Source organism: Ylistrum balloti, unplaced genomic scaffold (assembly GCF_031769215.1).
Source record: "Ylistrum balloti isolate Yb309-2 unplaced genomic scaffold, AGI_CSIRO_Ybal_v1 Utg371000, whole genome shotgun sequence".
In the NCBI taxonomy this organism is placed as follows: Eukaryota; Metazoa; Mollusca; class Bivalvia; order Pectinida; family Pectinidae; genus Ylistrum; species Ylistrum balloti.
In genome coordinates, this window is record NW_026782558.1 from 332,959 (window position 1) to 359,461 (window position 26,503).

Consider the following 26,503-nt stretch of genomic DNA (forward strand, 5'->3'; position numbering starts at 1 on the left):
ATTTTCCAAACTGAATAAAAACAGTCAAATTTTTATATATCAATAGAGTGTTGATTCAAATAAATCTTAGATCAGAAAAGCAAGAAAAACTGCCAAAATCAAAACCGAGTGTGTATTATAGAAACATAATTTAAATAATTTATTTGTGTAAGTTGTTCCCTGATATGTTTACTTGAGCTAAATATACATTTCAAAAAGCTTTTTAGATCAAGAATGTTAGTATGTCATCATCACATTTTCATTCAAAACCTGTTAGATCTTCAATTATCTTAACCTAGAAAAAAAAAACACTTTTATTTGTTCAGTTGTACGATTTTAAAATATATAAAGCAATTTCAATTACAGACAACTTCAAAGGTGTTAGTTTGTTTACCAGGTAGTGAAACTGCAGCCTGGTAATAAAAGATGTCATTCTGTGAAATTTAGGCTTGTGTCTGACAACACCTGTTGGTTTAATATAACTCTTTACGGTGGATGTCCCAACACCTGTACATTGTGTACCAGCCAGAGCATCATATTACAAATGTATATCAGAACATTGACTGTTTTCATTATCTAACCTGTTCTAAAATGCTGTACTGGGTTTCGTGAATATTTTTTTCATAAGATCAAGTCATTGATCCATGCAATACCTGCTATTCAACTACTGTTTTTCATTACTCATGAAGTTCCTTCATATCAAGATGAAATAAAGTTGATATAAAATTTTGTTAGCAATAACACACCTATTTTCAGGCATTCTGTTGATTAATGATATTAATTAAAGTTAAATGTTGCAGGATATATATTAGAAAGCTGTCTCAATATATTGAAGCTTTATATAAGCATGAAATGGACCAAAAACCCAGCAATAATTTAACACCCATGGTCTTATTTCCCATTCACAACACCAGGAAAACTTCACAATCGAGATTTCAATTCTAACATACAAAATAGTGTTTAAATATCCCTAAAAACAGTAAGTTCATGAAATCTAAACACTAAATTGACATAAATATCTTGCATTTTTGAAGTAAGTCAGAATGAAACACTCCGCGATATCATTTATGCTTTAAAACTGTAATACTTGACACAAAGAATGAATACAATGATTTATGTATCAACAGGAATATAAAACGTCACACTTTTAACGGATATAAAAAGTTCTACTTTTGAAGGATATAAATTGTCCACATTTGATCCATGTAAATGTGTGCCACTTTTGACCAATGTAAAAGTGTGCCACTTTTTGATTGATGTAAAGTGCCCCCCTAACATTTGATTGATGTAAAGTGTCCCACTTTTGATCAATGTAAAGTGTCTCAGATTTTGAAATATCGGTATATAAGTGTCCTACTTTTGATCAAGGTAAAGTGTCTCAGATTTTGAAATATTGGTATATAAGTGTCCTACTTTTGATCAAGGTAAAGTGTCCCACTTTTTGAAATATCGGTATATAAGTGTCCTACTTTTGATCAAGGTAAAGTGTCCCACTTTTTGAAATATTGGTATATAAGTGTCCTACTTTTGAAATATATAAAGTGTTCCACTTTTGATCGATGTAAAGTGTCCCAGATTTTGAAATACCGGTATATAAGTGTCCTACTTTTGATCAATGTAAAGTGTCCCGCTTTTCCATCACAAGAACCAAATTTAAGTTTACTTACACATTGATATCATGGAAAGTTATTCCCAATGTACAATGTATTACAATGTCCTCACAACCCTTTTTTACTTTAAAATTACAAAATCCGTGATACTGTTCACCTCATATTTGTTCACCTTTACAATGCATCATGTTCTTCATACAAAATTTTAAAAGTTTGCTAACATAATGTCTTAATCTAGATTTTATACCATGAAAGTTTGAAGTTTCAACTTAAGTTGATGATATCAAGCTACTACAGATTTAAGATTATCTGTACATGAATTATCCCAGCACAATTCTACCATAGTCATACCTGTTTTTTCAGATTATATGCATAATGCAGTGTGTTGAAACACATGTGTATATGCACATGTTATACAACATTTCACCTAACCAGATAAAACGTCTAATTTGTATTCAGAATTCATTCTTTGTGTATGAATTTTAAACATCATTCTTATCCATATGTGAAATCTGCATTATCAAATATATCAGAACTGTTTATAGTGTTCTAGTACATTATCATGAATACATATCAAAAGCTCATTGTTTGTTATTTACTAATAAAAAAAATAGCACTATTAAATTTAACATTAACGGATTCGTAGCCTCATTGTTCCATCATGCTGTTATTTTTTCAACGTAGAAAATCTTGACTGCACCAAGAAAGAAAAAAACAAGCATGCATTCTTAACACATCTAACTGACCTACCTCTATTGCTAAAAAGCATTTCATCTATCAATAAGAACTTAATACCATCTGAAACAGGTCCAAATGTATAAGATATTCATGCATTGCATAAAAGTACTAGGGACTACTAAAAGCATTCACACAGACTCACAATCACTTCAGTGTGTTTATGGGTTGACCATTGTAAACTGGGGTTGTTTAATGGGATATTTCATTGACAAACACCACTAGATCCATAAAGTAGGTCTGCTAAAAAACTTAAAACATGGTTATATAGTAATTGGAGAATTTAGTCACAATGTATTCTATGAATCCTCTGGGAGACCATTATGGCTGCAGTTAGCTTTAGTACAGGGATTTGGATTGGTTTATAAAAGAGGCCCAATGGGTCTACATCGCTCACCTGATATTCACTGTTCATCAAAATTACAACCAACTTTTATCACAAGTGCATTAACACATGCACCATTGGCATAAAAAGTGGGGTGGGCACATCCAATCAATTTTCAACAATTTTCACAACAAAGTTCCTAACACCAAGCTCTAAACTGTGGCAGTTATAACCTGGATTATAGGTAAATGTCATTTCTTTTTTTTTTTGTCAAAATTTGGCCTAGAAACACATCTTCCCACCAGCTATTCTGCTCTCCAGACTTTTGGGTTTCTTTTTACTGGTTTTGATTAATTTGACCCTTGTCACTTTAAAAACAGTTCAAGGTCATATCTTTTGTAAATTTTGTAAGAATTCATCCCAGAGACCTACCTGCCAAATATCATGGTTCTATCAACAGAAATTGTTTTAAAGTTTGAAAAAAAATTGACCCCTGTTTCTTTGAATATGGGTCTTGGCCGCTGCTTTTCACAAACATCAGGCTTCATCTAAAAGACTTACTAGCCAAATATAAGGTTTCTAAGCCTTTTGGTTTATCAGAAGTTTTTGTAGGGTTTTGATAGATTTAATCCTTGTGACCTTAAATATGGGTCAAGGTCATTTCTTTTTGCAAACTTTGTCATGGTTAATACTGGGATCACATCAGCCAAATAGTATGCTTCAGGGCTTTTAAGTTATAAGTTGTTTAAAGGTTTTAACATATTTGATCCCTATCATCTTGAATGTAGATCAAGATCATTTCTTTTGGCAAACTTTGTTGTACTTCATCAAAGACACCTGCCAGTCAAATATAATGATTCTAAGATTTTTTTATTTACATGAAGAACTCTTTAACAGACTTTGACAAATCTGACACTCTGTCTTTTGGTTAATCACAAGAAGTTGTTTAAATGTTTTAACAATTCAATCCCGGTGACCTAGAATAAGGGTGAAGGTCATTTTTTCTCTTAAACGTTGTCTGGCTTCTTCTCAGCAACCTACCACCCCAATATCATAACATTTTGCCAGTTTGTTATTGCGAAATTGTTCAAATGAATGTAAGGCTCTAATTGATGTGTTAACCAGGTTGCCATAGATATGTTAATATGAATATAAACTAAACAGTCATGCCGGAAAGGAATTTTTGAATAAATTTCATATCAGATAATAATATAAATATCATATTAAAAGCTCATAAAATAGCAAAAATAACATTTAAATTACATCATCATGAACCACGGTTTAACTTCATTAACAAAACCAGCTGTACCAATATGAAGCAAATATATTTATGCATTTTAAAATAATGCTAACGTAAACATTATTTTCCACTTCAAAATAACTTGCTGAAATCTGTGTTATGTTCCAAATGCATTGATAAGTAAATTATATTCAAAAGAATATCATTCATAATCAAGTTTGGAATATAATACTTCCTTTCTTTTAACCTCTAGTTTTAAGGTATCCTTTGTCAAGATGTGTTACATACCCTTAGAGATAAAGCATGCCTGACAATTATATACCCTTATAGATGAAGAATACCTGACAATTATATTCCCTTAGAGATGAAGAATTCCTGACAATTATATACCCTTAGAGATAAAGAATGCCTGACAATTATATACCCTTAGAGATAAAGAATGCCTGACAATTATATACCCTTAGAGATAAAGAATGCCTGACAATTATATACCCTTAGAGAAAAAGAATGCCTGACAATTATATACCCTTAGAGATAAAGAATGCCTGACAATTATTTACCCTTAGAGATAAAGAATGCCTGACAATTATATACCCTTAGAGAAAAAGAATGCCTGACAATTATATACCCTTAGAGATAAAGAATGCCTGACAATTATATACCCTTAGAGATAAAGAATGCCTGACAATTATATACCCTTAGAGATAAAGAATGCCTGACAATTATATACCCTTAGAGATAAAGAATGCCTGACAATTATATACCCTAGGAGATGAAGAATGCCTGACAATTATATACCCTTAGAGATAAAGAATACCTGACAATTATATACCCTTAGAGATGAAGAATGCCTCACAATTATATACCCTTAGAGATAAAGAATGCCTGACAATTATATACCCTTAGAGATAAAGAATGCCTGACAATTATATACCCTTAGAGATAAAGAATGCCTGACAATTATATACCCTTAGAGATAAAGAATGCCTCACAATTATATACCCTTAGAGATAAAGAATGCCTCACAATTATATACCCTTAGAGATGAAGAATGCCTCACAATTATATACCCTTAGATGCCTGACAATTATATACCCTAGGAGATGAAGAATGCCTGACAATTATATACCCTTAGAGATGAAGAATGCCTCACAATTATATACCCTTAGAGATGAAGAATGCCTCACAATTATATACCCTTAGAGATGAAGAATGCCTCACAATTATATACAAATATGTAACAAATGTGAAGATATTTTAGCAAAGTTGAAGGTCAAAATTTATTAAATATTATTTATTAATCATGTATTAAAACCCTTTAGAAAAAGAGTTTATGTCAAATTATAGATTCAGTAAAGGAAAAATCAGAAAATTTCAATACTTGAAACTTGCACTGATCTTGAGAAGCATATTTGGTTTAAGGAGATATCTGAATATTAGTAGAGCGAGGTTACACATTGTTGCCTTTACTAACCACCAGCAGCACATGCAGACAGGCGAAGCTAATCATAAAGCAGCACAGATGAGGATCAATGATAACATTTACCAACGAGATCTATAAACATCTTACTGTGATGTCACAGTGTCGTCTGTCTGGAGGTTCTCGTCATAACTCTTGCTGCCCTGAGTCTCCACCGGAGCCTGAAGAACAACAATACAATACCAGTAACAACTACAGTGGTTTAATTTCAGATGTTTTTTATGTTGATTTAGTCTTGTGATATCCCGACATATTGAAAAAAAATTAGGTCATATATTCAAGCTACAAACCAAGGACGGCATTTTGCTGAGAATTTAGAATATTATTTACTTACTATACAAAATGAAAACAATTACATGTAATTAAAAGGGAACTGATTATGTTATTCAATAGCATTTCTTCGTCAATTAGTGTTTTCAGTATCAGACTTGATATTTTTAGATATTCACATGCGAGACCAGGCCCCACTTGTATAAAACATCTAAACTTGAGATTTCCTCAAGTCGAGATTTTCCTCATCTGATATCTCCTCAAAAATGGCTTGTATAAAATTTTCTCAAGGAACAGGAGGAAGTCATCGGCTAGGATGTCCTGAAATTCCTTGAGGAATTTTCATACAAGATATTTTCAAGGAGATATTAGCTGAGGAAAATCTGGGCTTGAGGAAATCTCAAGTTGAGATGTTTTATACAAGTGGGGCCAGCTCATTTTCAAAAATATCTTATTTTCTCTGTTAGGAATACACATCCTATCTTAGAGACTGGCTTATTGGTAAAAACAGGCTGATGATCAAGATTGTAGGGTATGTGACTGACACTGTATTAACTAACCCTCCAATACTTGCTATAAAGAAAATATTTTAATGTCTTCACTTGATATCTTACTCATGGCACACATATAAATTCTGTGATGTTTAGTTCTGCTAGACTGAAAATCATTGTTGCTGAAAATGGACATTAAAAAAGAATTTTGCGAAAGATTTCTCTATTTCCTTTTTTTTTTTTTTAATGTTTTATGATAGGAATCAGATATGACTTGTAATTTCAAACAAAACATGTCTTTACAGAACAATAACCCAATCAGTATTTGACATCTTTATACACTGCTTTTTGTACTCCATTTAACCATATATTATTCTCACTAAAAAATTTCATGATGTTACCGTGATTTCCTTAATTCTGACAACAAAACACTGTGTATTGAATATACACTGTATTATTCAAGTATTAATCATAAGAAAATGATAAATCTAGAACACAAAGTACCACTGTACTGGTTACAATATCACAGCAGTGTTAATTTTCCCTATCTTTGAAATCATCACCACTTGATCTGTTACCAAAAGGAACGATTAAACTTTAAAATACCAACTGAACTATGTGTGAAATTAATGCATAATACCAAACTCTATTTCGCTAGAAAACCAAATGACTTCATACAATTTGTTAAAAATATCATTTTTGATGAAAATTGGTATCAAAACCATTACGAAGCACAGGGACTTGGTACAAATTCCCAACACAGGGACCCTATATATGTCTTATATATTGACACTACATAACACATAATATTATATATGGTCATGGGTTGCGAATTTGTGCCAAGACCCTGTGCTACAAAGAAATATTGTGTAAATTTTACACAGTGTTCAATATTCATGTAGAAGTTTTATTTCAAGTAGTAGATCAATGTCATTTCCCACAAAATACACAAAGAAATGATATACAATTTCTTCGGGTATATTTGACCTCAATGACTTAATAAATTTTAGTTTTATTACTTTCGACCAAGGATTTTAAACAAGAGGCCCATGGGCCTTAACAGTCATCTGACTACAAAATCTTGCATCAGGGAGAAGGGTTATTTTTTCTTCTTTGAAAGAAAACTTATTAAGAAGCTGTTTTCTATGATGCAGATGTTAGTTTTGGCAAGGAGTAGGTAACTGTAACAAGTGATACCTATTATTTGCCAGTAAAGCTGGAGCTCAAACCATCTGGTGAAACTTGAGAAGTTTGAAATAGGTGTTACACAGGAAAACAATGATTGCGCAATCATGTTTCAAAATGGCCTCCCTGACAGCCATATCAAAGTTTTAACAAGGTCAAATAATAACAATACTTTGTTGGCTACCTTTTGCTAACATTTCCAATAATTTTTAGCTCAATGGTAACAGTGGAACTGCAGAAGAAGTTTGAAACATGTTTTTCAAGAGGCGGCCATCTTGGATTTCAAACATACTCGAAAAATAACAACACTTTTTTGACTACCTTTCCTTAACATTCCTACCAATTTTTAGTTCAATGGATTCAGTGACGCTCGCAAAGAAGTCTAAAATATATTTTTCAAGATGGTGGCCATCTTGGATTTCAGACATACCCAAAAAGTAACAACAGTTGATCAGGACCATCTCAGGATCATTTATAAGCAAGTTTCAGCTCAATCCCACTGATGGAACTTGAGAAGAAGTTAGAAATGTCAAAAGTTCACGCATGGCAGATGAAACACAATGGCAATAGATCATCAGGACTCTTCAGATGACCTAATAAAATTTAATGTTTCACAAAGGTATTTTATACTAGATCATATCATTTAGTACCTACAATTTAGAAGAATATTCAATCACATCTGTTTCACAGTATTGTTAAAGTATTCGTGTGTATTAATTTCAAAAATAAAACAACAGCAAGGAAATTTTTTTAAGAAGCTAACAACACCAAATGAAGAAACTACAACATTGCAAATATACAGTTATGAAATCAAAGAAAAAGCAACAACATTTATTCAGATACAAACATGGCTAAGCACTGCTCTATCAGTCCCTCAACCTAAGTACATTTCTTTCTACATCAACTATGAAACCAACAATATTTGCTCCCAGCTAAATCATTTTATATTTTAATAATAAGATTTTTTTTAATCAGTGTGAAACCATGTTAGAAATGCTAGAACATAATATTAACATTATAAATAATTTTTAATTTTCATAGTATTTCAACGTAGTAAGTATATATATATATATCTGCGTATAAGACTTTTAGTTTATCGACCTTGGATTCTGGGCCAGCCTGCTGTAGAAACACTAGACTTTGTGACCAGCTCCCTGAGGAGGTAGGGGAAAGGTCTCCTTCAGAGTCCTGCCTCTGTGAACGTTCGGGGTTCACTTCCCCTTCCAAACCCTCTATGCCTGGGCAACACAGAAACAAAGCATGCACAACTAACGAAAAATTCAGAAACCGTGAAGCATTTCATTTTCAAAATACATGTATTCTTTCACAACATTTCTTCAAATAAATTACATGTTATCATTACAGAAATATCACCATCAGAATTAAAAGGACACATCAACACCATCATATTTCTATGTGTATTTCATTTTATCCAAACCAAGTTCCATGTTACATAAAAATAAATTTGTACAGGCTAAGATAATACCCTAAAAACTTAGATTTTGCTAGTTATAAACTTTCACTTTTTGTAAGGAATCACAGACTTACTTTCGAAGTCTGTCTATTTTCCAGACTGTCTTGCGTTCAAAAGCCATTTTCCATGCAATTTGAAAGAAATGTTCAGGCTACAGTGGGGACCTGGACATGTGTTTAGATCCTTATATTCAACAATACAAGAACAATATTTTATCTATTTCAATTTGTATGGTTACATTTTAACAAGTGGCTGCAAAATATATTTGACTGTAAAAATGTCAGGCTTATTTCCAGTGCTGACTTATTTTCAAGCACGGCTTATTCAAAGATTTTAGGGTATCAAGAGAAGATAATTATTTTCAAAGAATTTAAAAGTTTATTTTAAAGACCATCCATCAGATTAATACCTTATCCTTGAGAAATTTAACATGTTCCTTAATTTATCAAAAAGCTTTATTAGAACGAAATACAGTCTTTGCCAATAAATGTTTTACAGACTGACGGTTCGTAAATTTGTCTTCCACAAGAGTTTGTCAGATGGTAGAACATGAAACGTAAATGTTCTTTCACAGCATATCTAGGTCCAAAATTATTCAACAAATTGTTACATCATGTATCTGTAGTACGAATTTTCAGAAATGTGTCCATTTAAGTCCGAGGTTTCTTGATTCAGAATTGAAGTGAAAATATACATGTATTTGGTAAATTATAAAATGGTTGTGGTTCAAAGAAACAATACTGGAAAGGAGAAAGTATGAACAATGAAAAGGAGTGTACTATTCATCATCTTAGGAGTGAAATATTGAGTTTCAGTTAAGGCATTTAGACAAAAATGTTATCTGTAAAGAAAACGTGAACAGAAGAAGTTCAAGAAGTTGAAGGGAAATAACTCCAGAAAAGAATTCTATAAGAATATCAAAGGTGATATGTTTCTTACACATAAATTTCAACAATTTAAGAACCCATACTTGTCTCTATAGTACACATAGAAACACAAATCACAGATAAAAAATAATATAAGTCCTCTCTCTAATATCAGAAAATAAGTCCCCTCTCTCTAATATCAGAAAATAAGTCCCCTCTCTAATATCAGAAAATAAGTCCCCTCTCTCTAATATCAGAAAATAAGTCCCCTCTCTAATATCAGAAAATAAGTCCCCTCTCAAATATCAGAAAATAAGTCCCCTCTCTAATATCAGAAAATAAGTCCCCTCTCAAATATCAGAAAATAAGTCCCCTCTCTAATATCAGAAAATAAGTCCCCTCTCTAATATCAGAAAATAAGTCCCCTCTCAAATATCAGAAAATAAGTCCCCTCTCTCTAATATCAGAAAATAAGTCCCCTCTCTCTAATATCAGAAAATAAGTCCCCTCTCTCTAATATCAGAAAATAAGTCTCCTCCCTCTAAAATCAGAAAATATATTCCCTATATATATCCTACAGAACTTAATCATTTGATCAAGTCACTGAATTCAATTTAATTCTGTTTACTGAAATTAAATTTAATTCTGAACTAGAATAGCAACATCAAAGGTACATTAATTTTACTTCTATTCCTGAAAACTGTACCAGGAAACCTTTACCATGAAACTTTGTGCTAAGTGTAATCATACCAATAATTTGAAGTATGGAGTTATATACTTGGTGAAGATTTTATCAGTGAAAGGATGGTTACTCGAGTGTGAGAGTTTCCTGGTACTAGCAATTTTCATTAGTTAATCTGGACAATGAAATAATGAGAAATAATGAAGAATTTCAAATAATATTTCTACCAACAATATGTAGGCGTTATTCAACCTCCAAGGCATCAGCTGATGATATGAACAAACAGCTATACCACACATGGAATTAACTATAGCAGTGCTCCACATGCTTATGGAAATTAGAGCGTGGAATAAGTAGTTCATGATTTTTATGGTAATAATTTGACTGTTTTAAAGATAATAACCCTGTAATTACAAGTTAAGATTTATAATAAATAATGACAATTCCAGATATTTCTAAAATTGTCAGTTTTGCATATTTATTAAGGTTTATCACTACAGGTAATATCATTAAGCCCGACAAGATTTTGTGGAAAAAAAACCCCACCTCAGTACAGAATAGGTCAATTCATTATCATTATAGTACTTTGTATTGTGGTAGAAAGAGTTCACCAAAACGTTTGTCTCTTGTATATGTTATTTTTTCATCTCTCGTTTTGTTATTTTTAAAAAGGTACAACGAACATTCGAAAAAGCTTTTCTGTAACTAAATTGAGTGAAAGAAATTCTGTATAAAATGACCACTTGTTGTGTTATGTCTACTTCTGCGAATCCATGTTATTTCCACCTACAAAGCACCAAATGAAAAGCTACAGACAACAGCGTTACAAACCAGAGAGAACAGGTCATGCTGAATGTGAAGCCAGTTTTGACAGGTCCATGAGAGGACACATGCCACACTGGAGGGATACATACATTACCTGTAGAACTGGCCTGGGGTAACCCCTGCTCCTCATAAAGGTCAGGCAACACAGGGGAACCAGAGGGACGGTCATCACTAATTGACTGTAAGAGAAAAACATGGTGAGCGCCACAGCTGATACAGAGAATCTCCACACGCTGAACAGTGTTGTAGTCAATATGTCACTTCACTCAGAAAATACCAAAAGGTGGTTTAGATAATCACAAAAGCTAAGATTCCACACTAAAGGATGTTGAAATTTCCTAACCTGAACACAGAAGCAAAGTATTCCATGTAAATAACCTTCATTGAAGTCAACTTCCTCTAGTATTAGTTGGATAGAAACTGAAATGAAGTTAAAAGATGTGAAGATTAATTATGGTGATATCCAACACCTACCTTCCTTGTAATAGGTTTCCTGGATTTGTCCTTGTTTTCTTTAGACTTCTGTATTGCCTGTAGCACAGCCACAGTGTCCAACTCCTTTTGACTTGGCTTGTGATCATCCAGGATTACCTGCAGAAACCCGAACCACAGAGGATAACAGAGAGCGTAAATAATGGTTACCTACAGAAACCTCCACCATTAATACAGGCACCTAACCATTGAAATCAGACATATGTAATACTGATAACCTACAGATACTAAGCCAATGAGACGGGAAGAGGACATTGAGGATGACAGGAGTACCTGTACTGGTTACCTATAGAAACCCATCCACTGAGAATGACAGAAGACATATATACTTATAACCTACCGATACCAAGCCAATGAGACGGGGAGAGGACATTGAGGATGACAGGAGTACCTGTACTGATTACCTACAGAAACTCAACCATTGAGAATAACAGAAAACATCTACTCATTACTTACAGATACCTAGCCAATGAGATTGGTAGAGGACATTGTGGATGACAGAAGATATACAAACTGGTTACCTACAGAAACCTAGCCAACAATCGATACAGGAAACATACACTGGTTACCTACAGAAACCTAGCCAACAATCAATACAGGAAACATACACTGGTTACCTACAGAAACCTAGCCAACAATCGATACAGGAAATATACACTGGTTACCTACAGAAACCTAGCCAACAATCGATACAGGAAACACACACTGGTTACCTACAGAAACCTAGCCAACAATCGATACAGGAAACATACACTGGTTACCTACAGAAACCTAGCCAACAATCGATACAGGAAACATACACTGGTTACCTACAGAAACCTAGCCAACAATCAATACAGGAAACATACACTGGTTACCTACAGAAACCTAGCCAACAGTCAATACAGGAAACATACACTGGTTACCTACAGAAACCTAGCCAACAATCAATACAGGAAACATACACTGGTTACCTACAGAAACCTAGCCAACAATCGATACAGGAAACATACACTGGTTACCTACAGAAACCTAGCCAACAATCGATACAGGAAACATACACTGGTTACCTACAGAAACCTAGCCAACAATCGATACAGGAAACACACACTGGTTACCTACAAGAAAATAGACATCTATACTGTGAACAGAATGTTTCAATTTCAAATTTAAATCTATCTTTAGTACTGATTCAATTTATAATTATATTTGTGAAAAAGAAGTTCAGAAGGGAAAACATCACCTTTATTTGATAAAAGTTGTGAACACTCATGATACATTACCTCTGATGCACGGTCCATAAACATGGAGAGGACCTTGGTACGGTAGTCCAGCACTGTAGTAACAGGGTTATTGTTCATGTGAAGTTCCTCCAAACAGGGCAGCTTACATACATGTAACACCTCTGTCATCTACAATATAATTATATCTGAAAAAGAAGTTCAGAAGGGAAAACATCACCTTTATTTGATAACACCTCTGTCATCTATAAACATATCTACAAGGTCAGCTTACATACATGTAACACCTCTGTCATCTACAATATAACATATCAACAAGGTCAGCTTACATACATGTAAAACCTCTGTCATCTACAATATAACATATCTACAAGGTCAGCTTACATACATGTAACACCTCTGTCATCTACAATATAACATATCTACAAGGTCAGCTTACATACATGTAACACCTCTGTCATCTATAAACATATCTACAAGGTCAGCTTACATACATGTAACACCTCTGTCATCTACAATATAACATATCTACAAGGTCAGCTTACATACATGTAACACCTCTGTCATCTACAATATAACATATCTACAAGGTCAGCTTACATACATGTAACACCTCTGTCATCTACAATATAACATATCTACAAGGTCAGCTTACATACATGTAACACCTCTGTCATCTATAAACATATCTACAAGGTCAGCTTACATACATGTAACACCTCTGTCATCTATAAACATATCTACAAGGTCAGCTTACATACATGTAACACCTCTGTCATACAATATAACATATCTACAAGGTCAGCTTACATACATGTAACACCTCTGTCATCTATAAACATATCTACAAGGTCAGCTTACATACATGTAACACCTCTGTCATCTATATAACATATCTACAAGGTCAGCTTACATACATGTAACACCTCTGTCATCTATAAACATATCTACAAGGTCAGCTTACATACATGTAACACCTCTGTCATCTACAATATAACATATCTACAAGGTCAGCTTACATACATGTAACACCTCTGTCATCTACAATATAACATATCTACAAGGTCAGCTTACATACATGTAACACCTCTGTCATCTACAATATAACATATCTACAAGGTCAGCTTACATACATGTAACACCTCTGTCATCTATAAACATATCTACAAGGTCAGCTTACATACATGTAACACCTGTCTTCTATAAATATATCTACAAGGTCAGCTTACATACATGTAACACCTCTGTCATCTATAAACATATCTACAAGGTCAGCTTACATACATGTAACACCTCTGTCATCTATAAACATATCTACAAGGTCAGCTTACATACATGTAACACCTCTGTCATCTACAATATAACATATCTACAAGGTCAGCTTACATACATGTAACACCTCTGTCATCTACAATATAACATATCTACAAGGTCAGCTTACATACATGTAACACCTCTGTCATCTATAAACATATCTACAAGGTCAGCTTACATACATGTAACACCTCTGTCATCTACAATATAACATATCTACAAGGTCAGCTTACATACATGTAACACCTCTGTCATCTATAAACATATCTACAAGGTCAGCTTACATACATGTAACACCTCTGTCATCTATAATATAACATATCTACAAGGTGAGCTTACATACATGTAACACCTCTGTCAGCTTACATACATGTAACACCTCTGTCATCTACAATATAACATATCTACAAGGTCAGCTTACATACATGTAACACCTGTCTTCTATAAATATATCTACAAGGTCAGCTTACATACATGTAACACCTGTCTTCTATAAATATATCTACAAGGTCAGCTTACATACATGTAACACCTCTGTCGTCTATAATATAACTAATCTACAAGGTCAGCTTACATACATGTAACACCTCTGTCGTCTATAATATAACTAATCTACAAGGTCAGCTTACATACATGTAACACCTCTGTCATCTATAAACATATCTACAAGGTCAGCTTACATACATGTAACACCTCTGTCATCTATACAACATATCTACAAGGTCAGCTTACATACATGTAACACCTCTGTCATCTATAAACATATCTACAAGGTCAGCTTACATACATGTAACACCTCTGTCATCTACAAACATATCTACAAGGTCAGCTTACATACATGTAACACCTCTGTCATCTATAAACATATCTACAAGGTCAGCTTACATACATGTAACACCTCTGTCATCTATAATATAACATATCTACAAGGCCACACTTACCTGTGAGATCTCATTGTGGCTGACATCAAGATTTTCTAATGAGAACAACTTCGACAGTCCTGAAAACAGGATAACAATAAATGTCACCACAACGTACAAGACTGATCACATTCATTACTGTCCATGAAATCATACTATAACATTCATTATCAAATACTTAATACGGTTCAAACTTTAACACATTTCACGCTCTGATGGATTGCTGGTAACCCACAGTCCTGAAGCTGAGTATCAGGACCTTGGGTTATCAACAATGTCTATGATGGCCTTGACTTTCTGATACTCAATACATGTAAAGTCAAAAGGTTTGAACATGTATACAGAAACTAGAGTATTCGAGAATGGAAAATATTCTTGACAGCTAGTCGAGAGTTAGTTTGCTCCTCTGAAATAAGATTAAATACTACAGTGTACAAAAAAATGTTAGATAGCGTTCTATGATGTATACAGCCATCATGTTTTAGTCTTGGTAATATCCTTAAAAACCAAGTCTAATAGGTCCTACTGTTTGCCAATGAATTTTTGCTTCTGATTCTTTTTGTATTTCAGTTTAACAAAATAAACAAAAAAAGAAACACACACACAAAAAACGTTATAAAGTATTTCTAAACTATTCAATACATTTGACTTTAAAAACTGTATACCTTATAGTTTTTGCCTCGCTTAATTTCATCTCAACAAGACCAAGCAGTAACGGCCAGAGGCCAGCATTACCATCTACACAAAGTTTGTACTTGTTTACCTTGTAGACTGTCTAGTTTATTTCCAGCCAGGATGAGGGTCTTCAGGTTGCCAATTTTGGTATGTAAAGCATCAAGAGATCTAAATGTGTTATAGGAAAGGTCGAGGTAGGTCAGTCGACTCAGCCAGTTAAGGTGCTGGATACTCTTGATGTGATTGTGGGCGAGATTCAGGACCTCCACACGCGGCATCAGTTGCTTAAAAAAAGACAAGATTCAAAGAATGAAGCAATCCACACTTTTGCAATTTATCTGACTATAAATAATGTACAATATTTAAAGAAACTGTATAACAACTCATTCTTGATCATATAGATTGTACATTTATTTACTTAATGAATAATTAAATTAACTCGATTTCCATCTGACAAAATCATTCTGTCTGGTATTATGTTTTCAAGAGATTTTAACATGGGGATTTCGTATTTTAATTACAATAACAACTATAACTGAAAAGAATGTGTGGACAATCAAATGCAAAGGCTTATATCTTTTTCTGGTAGAAGGGAGGTAACTGGCGATTCAGGGGAGATAACTGACTCACCACACTATCGTCTATATCTGTGATGGTGTTGTGACTGAAATCAGCTTCTGTGAGTTTGTCCCAGTAGGACACAAGCAATGTACCATCATCTGCCTTCCACTGTGGTAAGTCTTGCAGCAGGATGTCCTGTAACGCAGTACAAAGCAAAGCCATGCGATTATAGAATGTGTGAAACACTAAGTTGAACTGACATCACTTTTTCAGGGATGTTCCTCTCTGACAGAAATGAAGTTTTTCATTGGGGCATAATTCAACACCATAAATATCACAACAATGCTTAAGCATGTGAAACTGTAAAAAAAATTGAAAGTACAATATAATGTAAAACACATAGATTTTGCAAATAATTTATTTCACCAACTTTAGATATATTCACGAATACATGATTGCATAATGCTGATCTAAAAATAACTTCAAATTTGTGAATAAGAAGATAGTACACTTTTCAAGACTCCAAAATCAGTAATCAAATCAACATAATTGTTATCCAGAATTATATTGTACAAATTATCGTAAAGGATTTGATTTCTAGATCGACTCTCTTCACCTGTTAAGCTTGAATTAAATCCCATGCAAAATGTAAGAGATTTACGTTTATTACGTAAACAACATGAACAAAATTTGTCATGAAGTTAGGTATAGGTATCACCGCGATGTTTGGCAAAAAGGAGTCGGATGTTAATATGTATTCTGATGTAGACATGCTAATTACATGTATCAAAGGTGAAAGGTCAATCTATCTGCTGGAATGAAGTGACTGGAACCTACCCTGATTTTGCTGACACAGTAATGAAGCGTGATTCTATCCATTGTCTGTTTGATGGTATCTATTCCAGAGATTTGGAGAGCTATACTGAACGATACCTGGGTAACAGATAACACAGATTACATATCGTTGAATGAAAGACATGAATATCTCACATAGATGTTGTTGAGAAAGAAATGAGTACAAGATAATTTTGTTTTATAAATTCATTCTTTTTAACATTTTCCCTTCATTTTCTCTTTATTTTTTTATTTTTCATTAATATATATCAAACTCCATGTCAAGTCAGGATGTCGTGGTGGTGTAATGGTTAGGCAGTCTGGAATTTCTTGACTAGGCAATTTGGTGTCATTGACCATGAGTTTGAGGCCATGATAGGGCACAAGTCAAAAACTCTTCCTTTGTTAATTGTGTTACAATGTCCAATATATCATATACATACTAAATTTATTTTTCCGGTTTTGAAATTTTCTCTTTTTTATTTCTTGCTTCCCAACCTTTAAATTTTAAGGTTCTAACCAAAAGAAAATTTCCACAATATTACCACTGACCTCTAAGCACTGGAGTGACTTGAACAGAGAAAGGTCAAATTTGAGCTGTGACATATCAATATTGCTGGATCCCACAGGATCTGTATTGCCAACAACCTGTAAAAAAAAATAAAAATTTCAGTAATTCTATCAATTATGTCTGTAAATGGATTTTGTACAACAGATTTGGTAATAATAAAACCATCTTTCTAATGGTGCATTCACATTTCAAACATGAATGAATTCAAAGTAGTTTAATAGAAATTAGTTAATCTTACAAAATTAACAGTTGCTGAACACTATGTTCTATTTTGTATCAATAAATATCACTTTATGACAAATTAAGCAGAGGCACATTGCGAGGAATCTTAACAGTTTATTACATTATCATAATATGGGCTAAGGGGCTATAACAGCTGTAGTGCTTGCCAAAACTTCAGTATTACCCGGCCAACAAGTAAATGTTTAAATACACTGTCAAGATATCGAAGCTGCTGGCTCAACTATGTACCTGAAGAGAGGCAACTTAACTATTTACTGCCAAACAGACTTCTTGGGGGACTTACGAATTACATAATGAAGTAAAATGCCCAAATTGAAGATGTACCACAGCTGAAATACCCCATATTACATTACAATATACCTTTAGATATTTGACTCTTGTGATGAAGTCCAAGATGTGCCCTATATCTTTTTTAACATCACCACTATCTGAAATGAACAGATTTTGAAAGCATGAAATACATTTTGATAAACAGTTTAACCCTCGCATAAAATGTGTCATAATATTTATTAGTATTGTAACTGTAGTTGTGCAATGAGAATATATTTTGTATAATTTAGGAAAATCTATGCAAATTGTATATGCCTGTATTAATCAACCTTGATTTTATGAAATCAATCATGTCTTGCAATGCCAAAAAAAAAAAAATAATAAAAATGTCCCACTTCTGCATTTATCACGATTAGTCACTTTTATTAGCATCCTGTACCATCAAATAAGGATCCCACCTCTATTTTTTCCAAAAAAAAAAATGTATCTGTAGTTCATCCAAACTAGACCCTCATCAAAGTAATACAAAATAATTATCAAGGCATTTTGTATAATAAATCTGAACTTTAACAACCTGTTCAATTAGGTTTTGTAAAGCATACCCAACACATTGTAGGCACACAGTTTTGTTATGCTGTGTTCTTTTGTATCTTGTGTCACCAGTTAAAATTTCACACACAGGAATATACATGCATTTCTACTAGAAAATAGTTATACATGTCCTCTAGGGTATGATTAATTATCTTCCAAGATGATCTAACACAAAGATAATAAAGACCTGACACAAAATGATACTAACAAGGTGTTTGTATGAGAGGGAAGCTTATTACCAAGAATGGGCTTATGGTAAGGGAGATAACCCTGTAAATCAAGGTGCAGGAGCACACACACAAATGCAAAGGCAACAAGCATACACATATACAGTGAAGGCAACAAGCAAATACATACACAATAAAGGCAACAAACATACACATATACAGTAAAGGCAACAAGCATACATATATACAGTAAATTCTGCTTTTTACGAAGTCAGGACCATCAAAAATACTTTGTAGAAACCAAACTTCATGAAATACGATACCAGTTCAGTTCTGACCTGGTCAATGCGTAGGCCTTATCAGCAAGTGTAATCAAGCGGCACAATGTTTTCACTCATGTAATACTGCATGTAACCATGGCTACCACCATGGTAAAATGTGAAATTTTACTATTTATTGTTCCTTTTCAAGTGTTTTTCTTTCCTGAGGTGTAGACATTTTTGACACCTTGTTATGAATACAAGTGTAAAATGAATGGATATGAACAGTGAGATTTTTTTACTTTGTGTGTTACTGTGAGTAGTGTTTTCTAGACAAGATACAAATTTGTTTAGCGTAAGTGACGAAGGATCGTCCATACAGGTAAATTACACTGCAGGGACCCTCAAATCACATTGTACAAAGCAATTAATTGTGCATCGTGACATTATAAATACAGGTAAAATTTATATAGAGTTATATATGGGGTCAATGGGGTAAACCTTATAATGCAGAATATCATTAAATCTGACTTCATAAAAAGTGGAGTTTACTGTGCTATGAAAAGTTAAAGCTAAAATTATACAGAAAAAAAAAGTGCAATAAAACATATACAAAAGATTAGGCCTACAAGTAATGCACCAACTTAACTTTAGCATGATTTCAAGATTTTAGTAACAAAATCACTGTCATACATTTTTGGAGAGACAAGAATTCCACAAAAATGGATGTGTTGCCTGCTCAGCAAGGTTAATGAATGTGAGTTTTATGGAACAAGGCCATAGTTATTCATTGTATTTATTCCAATTACATAATTTGTTTTGCTCCAAATATGAAAGAAACATGGACAACCCACCTGAAAAGCAATCTCAAACAAGCCTTTTTGATTAAGAAGCATTGTATGAAGATTGTGTCTAATTGTCCAAGGAAATCTCAAGTAATCACATAAAACCAATTTTCCTTTTACAGCAACAATGACCTTGACCTTTGACCTTTTATCCTGAAAAGCAATCCCAGCAAGTACCTTTTGTAGGGTTATTGTACGAAAACCAATTCTCTATTGATAGGAACAGTGACCTTAACCTTTGACCTTCAAACCTGAAAAGCAAGCAACTCTGATATTGTAGCACTGCAAGAAGTTTCAATTAAATTGTCCAAAGAAAGCTCAAGTTATCGCATGAAAACCAATCTCCTATATATGGTAACACTGTCCTTGACCTTTGACTTTCAAACCTCAAAAGAAATCCCAAGGAAGCACATTTAGTAAGGTATCACTGTATTAATTTTGATGTTGATCAGCCTAGGGAAACTGAAGTTATCACAAAGAAACAATTTCCTGTTTATAGTAACAGTGATCTTGACCTTTGACCTTTGAACCTGAAAAGCAATCCCAAGCAAACACGTCTGGTAAGGAAGCACTGTATAAATTTTGAGGTAGCTCACCCAAAGTCTACTCAAGTTATCACCAAAAAAAAATCCTATTTATAGTAACGGTGACCTTGATATTTGTCCTTTGGACCTGAAAAACAATATTAAGCACATACTTTTGGTAAGGAACATGTTAAAATATAAATGTGTGTCATAAAACCTTGTATATAATATGCTTCAACTCTCAGAAAATTGCATGCTGAGAAAAGGCTGATTGTACTTCAAAGCTAAATAGAGTTTCAACACATTTTTGGAGCATTGTGACTGGAAAATAAATAATTAGAATTCGGGCGTAGAAAAACCAAAGCCTGTGATAATCCGCATTGGAATTGAATCAGACAAAGGCAGTAGTGCAGTGTTAGTGGAAACTAAATGTGGGAATGCCACAGTAGTGCACACTTATCTAGCTGATTATGGTGACGATAGGCTAGCTTATAATATTCAACAACTCCGTTAGCCTTTCTCAAACCAGAGTTATTAGAATTTTCACAATTTGTGAAGAAATGTTTTAATATATATTTGCACAGACTTCAAGCGATGACCTACCTCCTAGGATTATAGAACCGTTACCATACCAACAGCCAGATATAAAGAAAGCAAAGTATCAAATAAGTGTTAGAACAAGTTACAATGTAAAATCAAAATGATAAAGCTAAAACACACATCTCTATTGTTTAGTAAACATTTACACAAATCAAAGAAGAATATTCAATAACATTGTGCAAAACAAATGTATCATTTTAAACCATAATATGAAACACAAGCAAAGACAATTAGGACAATAGTACATTACACAACAACAAAGCATATCACTGTTATCACCTTCAAATACACTAAGGCATTCATATGAACTTTCAATCATAGCAATATATATGGAAAGTTATTAACACCTTGTCATGTTTTCAAGCGTTTAATGTAACTTAATACTGATAAACAAGAAACCTTTCAATTTATAAAATTTATACTTTTGTATATCTTTAATTAATTTTAAGGTGTTGCAAAAATCAAGTCTTATGTTCAGATGTCAAAAGCAAAAGATAATGATGATGTCATTAAATGCTTTCATTTAAAGTTACTTAAACAAAATAAGAAACATTCTCTAAGTACAGTTTTCTTCATATAGAACAAGAGATTGCAATTACAGTGCAAAATGAAAAAAATGATAATCTGAGTTTGAGTATCTACACGAAAAACAAAGAACTATGACAATTTAAACCTACCACAAAAACTCAAAATGACAACAAATTGGTGAAATTATGGTAAAAAGGATAAAAAATCTCAAAAATGCATGTAAACACTTAGATAAGATACAGAGAGAGTGAAAGGTACTGACCACAGGTAGGTTCAGGCAACTTCAGACGTTCAGTGAGAGAGAAAAGCTGAAGAGGGGTCACTTCATACATCTCCCTAGATTGGAGTAGGACATCCCCTACAAAGTAAAAACAACATTTAAATTACATGAAAACTGAAATATTTCACATATTCAAAATCACAGTTTCCATACGATAGGAGCCCCAGTGGATGAATGGTTAAGGCCTCTGGCCATTATAATCACTAAATCTCCTAACTCTGGGTCGCAGGTTCAAAGCCTTCATGAGGCAGACGCCACGTACTGGCAGAGATGTGGTTTTCCTTTTTTTGTCTAAGAGCTACAGGTTTCTTCTACAACCTAAAATGACCTTGACTTTTCACAGCACATAATGCAAGAATAAGCTAAACACTTTCTTATGGTTAGTATACCAAGGTTGTGTCGTATCTGTCAGTTGTCAAACCTATCAGAATCTGACAGAGTGTTAATATAACCTGTTCATCAAATAACAGTACATGTGATTCATTCCAAAGTTTGCCATGATGAAAGTCTATTGTTCTGCAGTATCAGATTCTGATACGAAGATATCAGACATTTTGCGTACCTCTATTGTAGAGATCTTCTGCCATACCCTGTGTAATGCCATGAATTTCCTGTCAAAAGAGAAATTTCAAAATATATCATTTATTTATAATTACCAGGTATAAAAATACTGAGGTACTAGTTTGTAAGAGAACTAAATACTACAAATGTAACCAATTTTATTACTTGTACAGAAATATTGTATTTACAGTGACTTTATAACTGGTACACATGTATCTACATGTGTGTAACACTTCATCAGGATCAGTAGAAACAACAATAAAGCTTATTAAAATTTACTCTTAAAATCTGTAGTTAACATTCATTTAAAAAAACCATAATTTATGAAAAGGTATCTTAAAGGACAATATTGTGAAGATATAATTTTCATTTTTCAAAATTTAAAGTTACAAAAAATAACAAATTCAGTTAGTTATATTATTTCTTACACAAGTGCTTTCTTAAACGTTCACTGTGTGAATGAACATAATAGATAGGCCCATCTATTTACAACCACATCAACTACTCCCTTCATACGCCCAGTTTACCCATGCATAGTATCTATCAGACAAGACAAGTACATGCACATGTAATGATATTAAAAAAATGTAAGAAAAAGGTAATCATTTTTGTTTATAGAAATATATGATTCCCTCACATATCTATTGAATTCAAGGAAGGTGGCAAGAACTGGTGGAACTTTGTGAGCTACGTAGTACAACACTGTTTGTAGATAGGCCTCTAACTCCGCCTGGCGCTTCTTTATAAATCCCTCACTTTGGTTTCCAAATATTTTTTTTGGAGGCAACAGGGTCTTGTCTATTTTGCATACTGAAACCAGCTGTTGAAAAAAAATGAATGAATATGACTTAGAAATTTTGATAAAAAAAAGATAATTCAAATTATTTATATGTTGTATCAAATTATTGATGTTTTCACTTGTACCTGGATCTACGGGAAAAACTACTGCCCAGGGCGGCTTAATGGAAAATCATGAAAATTTTAACAAAAACATGGACCAAATAGGTGCCCAGGGCAGTGATGGGCAGTTAGGTTTTCTCTGATTTTGCTGACTAATCATAAACATAAGTCTATGGTGTGACAAACATGTAAAGTATGCCACAGGATCGAATGTTCTATATCCGAAATATCGGACATTCTATATGTGAAATTATACAATTAAGATAGCTGGAATTATATAAATGAATTTAATATCAATAAATCCAGTTATTTTAGTATATTATGATAGATGTATTTCACGTATAGAACTGTATATACATGTACATATGGATATATTAATCCAGACTTAAACTAAGAAGTTAAGACGTACCAAGAAATGACTACTAAGAACAAGATAAACTAAATTTTGATTAATATCAAGCTATCTTAATTTTCAGGCAATATTTATACGCCCATAAATATATATATATAAACATACCTTGGTATAAGATCATACAAGATGCATGATTAGTTGTGTTATAGTACTTTTTTAATATATTATGTATAAATTTTTATTTTCGAGTGACAGTTTGATGTCAGAGCCCATTTCACAATTCCTAGCAAAGAGAGGAAACCATTTGAACAAGGTAGTGATAAGTACCTTCTCATGTAGCAAAAGGAAATCATTGTATCGGTGTTTAACAGTCCACGTGTAGGATCCAACCGAGACTTCTACCGTGTAAACCTAAAATATCAAAGATACATGTGAAAATAAAGACACCAATCATCAGTGATAACTGATAAAATATCATCATTCTTATTAAACTAAACAGTCACCTGAGTGAGCTCACAAACTGAAACAACTGGAATTTATGTGTAGTGTAGTGAAGAGAAAATGATTAATGCTATTTGTACTGGGCCAGAACACTTTACTTTATGACCTTTCCATCCATGAAGAGTATTATATATAGTCTATAGACAATTTTGTTATTGAGAAAAGTTTTGAAATTTCTATCAATTTGATCCTTTTTGGCAACATCCATCAGTCCCTTGGGGTAAGCCAGAGTAAAGTGCCTGTAGACTCTTCCATCCATAAGGAGTGTTAGATTCTACCATATTTGGGTATTGAGAAGAATATCTAAAAATTTAAGTCAATTAGACCCTTTATGGCTCTGCTCATCTCAAAACTGTACTGGCCATTCACACAAATTTTTTCAAAGATCTGTTGTAAGCTGAGCGACTGCATAGCCAGACAAAGTTGTGTTCATTTTTGTTATATAAAGGGGGATATACTCCCTGCTACAAGGAAAATGCAAAGCTACTTCAGGGGGCACATCTCCTTAATATGCTGGTTATTCCACAAAATTAAAAAGAAAATCCGTTGAAAACTGAGCTAATGCACAGCTGGACAAAATTTGTCTATGGACGGATGGACAGATGGAGACTGGTGATTCCAGTATATCAATTCCCTACACCACCATCCCTCCCCCTCACAATCAGTAGTGAGTTGGAGAGGATATGGTTGGTATTTATAATACGACTATACACATCAAAACTCTTAAAACTATAAGAATTTCTTTCAATTATCAATGAAATCTGAAACTTGTGTTCAACAATAAGGAAGATATTACAGTATGTTATCTTATCATTTCTGGGTGTTGACTATCGGTATGTCAGGAAATAGACTAGTGTCATTGTGCCAATGACCACAGTTTCTTATTAGCATTTTTAATTGTTGAGATATTGGCAGCTACATCCATGGCCAATACCACAGTCAACAAGACATTATGTCAACAATTGGGAAATGTTATTAAGATATCAGTCTGGACCACTATGTGCTTCAGAACTACCATTTTATCAAGCTGTATCATGTGAACTATGAGCTGTGTGACCTCTAAGCTGAAATACTTCGGATATTGTAACATGTAACACTTTGGGAAAAAAAAGCTGAATAAATCAAAACGTAGTGAAATACATGAATATATCCTTTCTTACCAAAATTACCAAAACACTCATTTTACCATTTTAGATATTGTTTGCCTAGGTCCAAACAATCTAAATTACCTATCGAAAATGACAAAGACAACAATAAAATTGTGGCACAAATAAAATCAGGGCTCTCCATCTGCCATATTTGGGGCCGATATTCGGCCCTATTCCCAATGCAAAATAGTATCTTTTTTCCCAATTTAGACCCCAAGTTTTCCCAATTCTAAGGAAAACACCATTATTTTTCCCAGTTCAAAGGGCCCCGGGCCCAAGTCCCAAAATGGGGTGTTAGAGCCCTGAAAATAGAAATAGTAAGAACCTTTCGGACTAGCTTACTTAAGGGTTACTTTGATTTGATGGTGTCATCAGAAAACTGAAGTGAATTCGTATTTCCGATACACAGACCCATCATTTCAAATGAGGAACGTAAGGTTTACATCTGTGGATATCTTGTGAAAATGTCAATGTAACTAAACACTTAATTGAAAAAATCTTCTATTTTGTTTGGTTGCAAGTCCTTGCCGTAGTATTGCTCCCGATATACGATTCTCAAGAGGTCCCATTAATTAGCGTAATGATATATACTGAGGTCTCTATGCATGCTAACACAAAACTGATGTAGGTGTCAGGCATGCATATTAATATGAGCGTTATCGTGTTAATTGTGTCATCAAAACATAAGTAGGATTCCATTACATATATGATAGGACACGTTAATAACGATATCGATAAGTCAAAATACACGTGTGCGTTTTTTTAACGATGCGAGCTCAGGTCAGCTGTAGATTGCCAACTTCAAATTGTAAACAAACATTATCGTCAAAACCAGATTACGTCATGATAGTAGACAATAAAGTACAAATGTTGGCGGCCATTGCTGATAAATATTACCGTATGGTTTTCCACTGTTTCAGACCCTTTAATCCTCACAGTTCTAGACGAACTGAAATGATCGAGGTCTTTTCCAAAATGTGCCAT

General features: G+C 33.5%; 1 protein-coding gene across 1 annotated transcript in view; it reads right to left on the bottom strand.

The window, feature by feature from the left end:
- The window catches only part of LOC132559964 (nischarin-like), a 32,203-nt gene extending 5,700 nt beyond the window's left edge, over positions 1 to 26,503 (bottom strand). Inside the window, exons 1-15 of the mRNA XM_060224604.1 lie at positions 26,417 to 26,503; positions 24,198 to 24,281; positions 23,256 to 23,438; positions 22,620 to 22,668; positions 22,040 to 22,135; positions 18,353 to 18,420; positions 17,731 to 17,826; positions 17,182 to 17,277; positions 16,414 to 16,539; positions 15,872 to 16,067; positions 15,130 to 15,188; positions 12,917 to 13,045; positions 11,637 to 11,753; positions 11,252 to 11,341; positions 5,460 to 5,530 (exon numbers count right to left, since the gene is read on the bottom strand). Of these exons, the coding sequence (XP_060080587.1) occupies positions 5,460 to 5,530; positions 11,252 to 11,341; positions 11,637 to 11,753; positions 12,917 to 13,045; positions 15,130 to 15,188; positions 15,872 to 16,067; positions 16,414 to 16,539; positions 17,182 to 17,277; positions 17,731 to 17,826; positions 18,353 to 18,420; positions 22,040 to 22,135; positions 22,620 to 22,668; positions 23,256 to 23,438; positions 24,198 to 24,281; positions 26,417 to 26,503 (1,547 nt within the window). The remainder of the gene's footprint in view (positions 1 to 5,459; positions 5,531 to 11,251; positions 11,342 to 11,636; positions 11,754 to 12,916; positions 13,046 to 15,129; positions 15,189 to 15,871; positions 16,068 to 16,413; positions 16,540 to 17,181; positions 17,278 to 17,730; positions 17,827 to 18,352; positions 18,421 to 22,039; positions 22,136 to 22,619; positions 22,669 to 23,255; positions 23,439 to 24,197; positions 24,282 to 26,416) is intronic.